The 8,111-nt window shown below is 34.9% G+C and overlaps 1 protein-coding gene across 2 annotated transcripts; it reads left to right on the forward strand.

Annotated features, from left to right (window-relative positions):
- The first annotated feature begins 2,234 nt into the window (after positions 1-2,234).
- Positions 2,235-5,738, forward strand: LOC127074987 (auxin-responsive protein IAA9). Of its 2 annotated transcripts, none has more exons than XM_051016418.1 (7): positions 2,235-2,417; positions 3,508-3,943; positions 4,034-4,197; positions 4,518-4,744; positions 4,861-5,002; positions 5,185-5,246; positions 5,383-5,738. In XM_051016418.1, exons 2-7 carry the CDS (start codon positions 3,527-3,529, stop codon positions 5,418-5,420), a joined length of 1,050 nt encoding a protein of 349 aa, XP_050872375.1. In that variant the 5' UTR covers positions 2,235-2,417; positions 3,508-3,526; the 3' UTR covers positions 5,421-5,738. The 2 variants fall into 2 exon arrangements, with proteins under 2 accessions (XP_050872375.1, XP_050872374.1); XM_051016417.1 differs by having other exon boundaries at positions 2,236-2,417; positions 3,504-3,943.
- The last annotated feature ends 2,373 nt before the right edge of the window (positions 5,739-8,111 follow it).

Below are 8,111 nucleotides of genomic sequence, written 5' to 3' on the forward strand. Positions count from 1 at the left end.
ACATCAGATTGTCAAACGCAGATGCGGTACGGTGAATCGACAGTATTCCATTGGAGAAGTGAATTAGGGCAGACGACAACGGTCAATGTTGGGGCCACATGACAACAAATCTTGTGGAATCAATGAACTCTGTCTTCAAAGGAATCCGAAACATACTTATAACCGTTTTAGTGCAAGCAACATATTTCAGGCTAGGGGCGCTGTTTGAGATCAGACGTTCCAAATGGAGTTCAGGGTTACAATCTGGGCAGTTGTTCAATGACGCTTCAATGAAATTCATTAGACACAAATCTGCCAAAGCTAACACACACGTGGTCACGGTGTTTGGCCATACTAAAGGTTGATACAGTGTTGCTGAATCCATGGATTATAATGAAGGCATACCAAGGGAACAATATAGAATGAAACTAGATAGAGGTTGGTGCAACTATAGAAAGTTCCAAGCCTTTCGTATGTCCTGCTCCCATGTCATAGTGGCATGTTCAAAGGTTCGAGATCCATCCTACTTACTATCCGACGTTTACAAAGTCATAAGCTTGTCCAATGTTTACAAAATTAACTTTCAGTGGTAGCAAAAGAAGATTACTAGCCTGAATATCAAGGGGACATTTTCTGGCACAATGAACTAATGCAAAGAAAGAAAAAGGGCCGCCCAAACAGGACCCGCATTCAAACCGAAATGGATACAGCGAATGAAATGGTTCGATTATGTAGTTCATGTCGCCAACTCGATCATAATCGTACTAACCGTCCCAGTGTTGGAACAAGCACAACAAGATAATTTTAATTGTACCTCTTTTGCTTTATATTAAAAATAATATTGATTTCATATGATAACTTTGTGAGGAAATGTCATCACAAACAAATACAACACATTCAACACACAAGCAACATATAAACAACAACACAACAGACTACAACAAATAAAATACAATTACTATAACTATGCGATTACAACCATCAAAACAATTTTGAACATATTATACATCATCCTGTGGACGTCTCTATCACTCTTAATATCCATCCATACACGAACTTCTCCATTTTGGTTGAACATGAACTCAAGCCATTGAATTCTTCTAATCCTTTCATCCTCTGTAATTTCTCCATCTAACCAACAATTCAACGTCGGATTAAGACGTTCGAACGATTCTATATTCCAAAGTCGGATCTTTATCGGAGGTTGCATTGCCGAAAAGATTAAATCGACATTTCTCTTGTGAATGTATTCAGACATGATTAAAGAAAAGAAAATTGAAAGAGATTGAAGAAATTGAAGGAAAATGGATGAAGGTTAAGAAGTTGTCTGAAAAAATATGGGAGATGCGCATGGTATTTATAGAAGAACCAAAACAGGCATGCACCAATGCACTAGGCTCCACACACATAACACATGCATGTCCCAATGCATGTGGCACACACATATTCACACATGCATGTGTCAATGCGTGTGGTGCCTACATGCAAAGGCTTTGCATGCATGCGCCAAAGCTCTAGGCGTCTCATATGTAGCTTAGTTGTATGCGCCAGTTCAACTAGCGCATCAATAAAAAATGATTATTTTTGTATATTTTTTTAAAATTTGATTATTTTAAGATTTTATTTAAAAATATTAATTATTTTAAAAAAATTCTAAATAATTTATAATGAAATGACAATTTAGAAAGTTCATACAATCGATTTTTAATGGATTAATAGTTAATTTAATATGTAATTATCAAAAAATAATATTGTAATAGTAAAATTATACATAACTTTTGTTCTCATATAAGAATACACAACAATACGTTTCTTAGTTAGTTAATATATAGAGTGCATGTTTACTATATGAGTAAAACTACCAAGATATTATAGTACTTAAATATAAATATTATCCAAATAAAAGAAATATCAACCTAGTTTTTTAATTTGTGTTTATTTGTTTGATTTTTTTTTTTTTTGTCAAAATAGAAGTACGAAATTCAATGAAATTATTCAACAAATAACATTATTTTGGTTACATAATTAATTTTAAAAAAAATTATACCCGTCGACATCTGAAAAATATTTTAATAATGAATGCTAATTTTTATCATGAAAATACTAATGCATGCAAGCTTAAGGTAGAGCAAAAAGATTTTCCATTTAAAAGTAAAGAAATGAAAGTGTGCAGTGAGAGCAGGCATTTGTCTGTTTTGCCCCTGTCCCCCACTTTTAATTAACATGATGAAAAAGTTAGATTTATTATTATGTTAGTGTTTGAGAGCAATATATTCACACTCCAAACCTTTTTGTTGCTTTGTGCTTATTGGAATGAAAGACCCTTGAGTTCTCTCTCTCTCTCTCTCTCTAGGTTTCACTCTTCTCTGCCAACTCTTCAAACAACAAAGAATAATCTCTCTTCTTCTTCTGCTACACCAACTCTTCCACTTCCATAGGTGCGTGCGTCACTCCTCTGTTTTTTCTTCTCAGTTATTCATTCACATTTCTTACTAGTTACTGTTTTTGATTGTTTTTTTAAGGGAAATATTTTGGATATAAAGTTGGTGTGAATGTGGATCTGTTTTCATTTTTAATTTTTCTTCCTCTTGTTTTTTGATTTTTTTTTGTTTCATTTAGTGTTATTAAATGTTAACTAGATTATTATTATTTTTGAGTAATATTACTTAAATTATTAATATGTTTTTTTTATGTCTTCATGTGTTAGAGCTTCCTTATTGCAAAAAAAAAAACCCAATTTTTGATATTTTTCAATTTTTTTTTTAATGTTTATAACAATTTAAGAAGGGTATTTTCCATTTCTAAGTTATGTCATTTTTTTTCAGCTTAGATAGAATCATGATTAATAAGCGTTATTTTAATTTTTTTTAGTGATTTATGATTTTTTTTCCTCTACAGTTTGTTGCAATTTCTTTTGTTTCAGTGCTGTTTAAGTTGTTTACTATTGTATTGGTCACTGTGAGAGGGTAAGAAGAACTAATCTTGGAGATATGATCATTCATAGAATCATAAATGGTCAATACTAGATTTATTTAAAATCAATTTTGACCATCAATTAATAAATGAAGATAGTCAAACAAAATTTTGGCCAGATTTTAATTACCACTCTTGAAATGTCAATATGCAGGACCGTCTTAAATTTTTGGAGACTCTGTTTAGGGGTCCTATTTAGTCACGGTTTAACTCTGACAAACCTGTTATGATAGCTTATTTAGCCACAATTTAAGTGCGATAAATTTGAGGCCTTATGCTGTAGCCTATCTTGCACACCTTTAAAGACGATTTTGTAGACATGGAACATAACCACGTGGATTCAATTCGATTTGAAGTGTTAATGCTACACAGTCTTTGCAAGACTGCTTGTATTTGTTTTGATTTATTGTTATGATGGTTAGATGAAGTGTTGTCAATGTCCGTCCTATATGAAGCGTAAAAAACTCGTATGTTGGTAGTAGTAGTAGTACATTATTTCTTTCTGTCAATGTATTGAGTTAATAATGCTTTTGTAATGGATTCTTGTAAAGACAGTTTGTATATTTGGAATCTGATGCCTCCGCCACCGCTGCTGGTTCCTGAAGAGGAAGGGCAGAGCAACACCTCAACGGTAGCATCTGCATCTCCACGATCTTTGGACTGTTTCTCCCAAACTGGAGCTGGATTGAAAGAACGCAATTACCTTAGATTGTCCGATTGCTCATCGGTCGAAAGTTCTGGTGTCCCAAGCTTGTCTGATGAGCAAAAGGTGAACCTGAATTTGAAAGCTACGGAGTTAAGGCTCGGCCTTCCTGGATCCCAGTCGCCTGAAAGGGATTTGGATCTTTTTTCTTTGGCCTCAACTAAGCTTGATGAGAAACCGCTGTTCCCTTTGCTTCCCACTAAAGATGGAATTTGCTCATTGTCCCAGAAGAACGTGGTTTCGGGAAACAAAAGAGGTTTCGCTGACACAATGGATGTTTTTCCTGAGGTGAAAATTTTAAGTGTTTGTTTTCGTAAGGTTAAAGGGATGTTCATTCATACTGTTTCCGAGACTGATTCTTGAGAATTTGTGATGCAGGCGAAATATAATAGTAATGCGCGTGTGAACATATTGCTATCGCCTAGACCCTCTACAGCTCAACCTACTACAGTTAAAGATATATCAAACAAAGTGTTACAAGAGAGCTCTTGTGCAGCAAATGGAACTGGTGCTCCCGTCAATGGCAGCGCACCGGCTTCTAAGTAAGTAGAAAATGCTAGATTAAGAGACCATTAAGCCTAGCTTTTATTGTCATTCAAAGTTACCTTAAATTTAACTTGTTTAAGGTAACTTTGTTTGGTAATTGTTTGGTAATTGTAAATCATGTTTAACAAGAATCCTTGAAATCAAACAAGTTTAGCTTAGATTTTAAGCTAAATTTGTTTGGTAATTGTAAGTATTTTCTAGCTTAGAAGGGTTTATGGTTTGTCTGATGGAATGATAGAAATTAAGTAAAATACTTGAAAAGCGATTGTTCATTGTCTATCTTGTAATAATGCTAATTACTTCCTTTCTACGACAGAGCACAAGTTGTCGGTTGGCCTCCTATTAGATCATTTAGGAAAAACTCATTGGCTACCACTTCTAAGAACAACGATGAAGTGGACGGCAAACCAGGTCCAGCTGCACTCTTTGTGAAGGTTAGCATGGACGGTGCTCCTTATCTTAGGAAGGTAGATTTGAGAAACTATACAACGTATCAGGAACTGTCGTCCGACCTTGAGAAGATGTTCAGCTGTTTTACCTTAGGTGATCTTTTACAACTTTAATTTACTTTTAACAAGTTATTTACTGCTAATGAATGTTAAAATGAATTTTGTGATCACTATTTTTTTTACTACACTCGGTGTATCATACGTCATCAGGTCAATGCGGTTCTCATGGAGCTCCAGGAAGAGAAATGTTGAGTGAGAGCAAGTTGAAGGACTTCCTCCATGGTTCTGAATATGTAGTCACTTATGAAGATAAAGACGGTGACTGGATGCTTGTTGGAGATGTACCGTGGGAGTAAGTTTTGAAACCTAATGACCTTATAAGGAATATATGAAGTTCAGGTGGTTTTATAGATGCAGAGTGCAGACTTAGGAACTTGATAGTGGCTTAAAATTGTTACTGAATTGAATCTTTAACACACTTCGCCGCACTCTAATTTGCATATTGTTGTTAAACCGTTTTTCTTTTGGCTGCAGCATGTTCACTGACACATGCAAAAGGCTGAAAATCATGAAGGGTTCTGATGCAATTGGCTTAGGTATGTAACTCAAGGAAATTATGATTGAAAATGCTTCTGGTTTATATCTGCAATGATCGCAATGCTTTCCTTGTAACAGAAGAAAACCATTATTGATAATGAAAGTTTGCTTAGGTAGTTTTTCTTCTCTTTGCAGCTCCAAGGGCTATGGAAAAATCCAAGAGCAGGAGCTAAGATAGATGGCATTATTGGGACTGGTGACAAGTTTTTTTTTGTCTAGTAAAGTAAAGTTGTACTGAGAAGGGTGTGGACAGAAAACCATGGTATAAAGGACTGAAAATCCATGGGTTTTGATGGTTTCAGATGTTATTATGTTTTGAAGTCCCTAGTAGTGTCTTAATATATGTGTTACATTTGTTATTTCTTTCATTATATGTACCTTATGAAGCTAGCTTCAGTATTAGTAGTTTGGGAGTTGTGTAATATTTATAGGAACCTAATGTTTGGATGAATGCTTGTTGCAATCAGTATTGTTCATGTGATTTGTTACCACTTTACTATCTTATTAACTTGTGCAACAAATCATTTTACTCATTTGGATATAATCATATAAGTATATGTCAAATCTCATATGCTCCAAAGTCCTTAATCTACACCAACTTAATGAAAGAACAATCTCGCTATTACTTTGGGCCTAAATGTAGTGCACAAAATTATAAGGGCATTAAGGGTGAGGACTATGTAAATTTAAAATTATCCTTCATTAATCTTTGTATTTTTGGGAAAAGAAAAACCTAACAAATCATGATCAACCGGGGAAAAGAAAAACTTAACAAATCAGGATCAACCGGGGAAAAGAAAAACCTAACAAATCATTTTCAAAGAGGTGATTAACGAAAGGGGGACACACATCAAAGAAACTCAATACCGTTCTTTGCTAACACATACGCACACTTAATGCCTTCCCTATGCACATGTTTGACTAGAAATTCCTTATCATGGGATAACAATGACTTAATTTTGGTGATGAGACTCTTTCCAATATTATTGCACTTGTCTTTAGAATTAATTACTTTCACTATTAATTGGGAGTCAATATTAATTTCAACAGCCTTGAATTCCAATCTAATAGTAAGTTGATGACCTTTATAAACTCCCCAGAATTCTACAACAAATTAATTACAAATTCCAATCCTCTCGGAGAAACCTCCTAACCACTCACGTTCATTTCCTCGGATCCACAACCTGCATTCCCTTTGCTATTCTTAACTCCATCAGTATTCAACTTTACCTCGCATACAAGGGAAATACCCAACAGATAAGATGAACTTCCCTTTGTTGATGTAAAATGATTTTTGAAGCCAATTTTGCACTCCCATATGGTCACTAACTATCATTCTAATTTTGCACTCCCAATTTTACTAGAAATGAGTCTTGAGATGCATCTCCATAATAACTCCATATGCACTATATCAATTCGTAATTGAGCCACACTCTTATTTTATAATAATTTAATTCGGAGATGCATATTCGTAAAAGTCACATTATAGACCATTTGTAATAACTTTACTATCATTATGCCATTTGTAATAACTATACTATCATAATAAATTTGTCATCAATTAAACCATACACTGGTATAATAAGATTAAAATTCCATATTATAATCAATGTAGAATACATAATACTATTAAAATGACATTACAAAACCATAACATTATCCATGGTCCATAATACAAATACTATCAAATATTACTATGTATATCAGACCTTCTACTTCTTCTCTGCCTCCTGTATTGCAATTTCGTCAGTGCCTCAGATAGAATGACCTATATAGTGACCCTCATAGAAGTGCCTTTGCGAAAGTCTCATATGTCTATACCAGCTCGTGCAATATCCTTAATACAATGATATGCAGGTAACACATCAACGACATGATCTTCCCTAGGCTCCTCCTCCTTTAATATCTCAATGAGCTTACCTAGATTGATCTCCGAGAGCATCTAGTGTTATGTAACCATGTGACACTATGAAATATCAATGGATGTAGCCGAATGCACTGCTCCATCACGAGGATCTACGACACTTTTTGTTTCATCCGGTACCAGATGATCATAGAAATCATCATACATGACATCTACAAACCATAGTGAGAGGAACAAACACAAAGGGTTATCTTGAAACAACATATAGATACCTGAACTGACGCATGAATAGCTCAGAAAGACGTGGATACACCACCCACAAGCCAACCACTAAGAGTAGAAGGTTATGTCATCAAAGGGACGCGTCTGACGATGATCTTCGTATGACCGAAAACGTATAACATCTACTACTATGCGGTCAAGAAACACCCTAAAAGGCTCAATCGACTCATTTCTTCTAAGCGAGACGAATGCACAAGCATGTGGCTGATCCTTAGTGTAGTCATTAACAAATGACCAACCAAAGATGCGTGGAAAATGCTAGAGGATCCATGCTTGAAAATGGTACAAATGAATTATTAGTAATGGTATAGAACAAATGTTATGAAAATGGTACAGTAACAATAAATGATACAAACATATTACTGTAAATAGCGCGCAACTAGTTGTCATCTGTTTGGTCTTTCAAAGACAACCTTCAACTAACTTTGAGTACAAGTAAATCAAACAAGCTGCCCTAATTGTACTCATGAATCCGTTCCACGTCAATGAACTATCTAAGGTAAAGCATATTGACGCAATATGCACTCTTGTCCACAAATATTGATGTGTCAACCAAGTACACGAGGTATGATCTCAATGCACATGCTTTAAGATGCATAGCTTGTTCATCATCACCATTGGCCTCCACTTCCACAACCAGGTGGTATGCATACAAGTTCTATAGGAATCCAAATCTAGCATGACAACCTCTGGTGTCTTCTATATCCTTTAAGGCATC

This window comes from Lathyrus oleraceus, chromosome 4 (assembly GCF_024323335.1).
Source record: "Lathyrus oleraceus cultivar Zhongwan6 chromosome 4, CAAS_Psat_ZW6_1.0, whole genome shotgun sequence".
Lineage (NCBI taxonomy): Eukaryota > Viridiplantae > Streptophyta > Magnoliopsida > Fabales > Fabaceae > Lathyrus > Lathyrus oleraceus.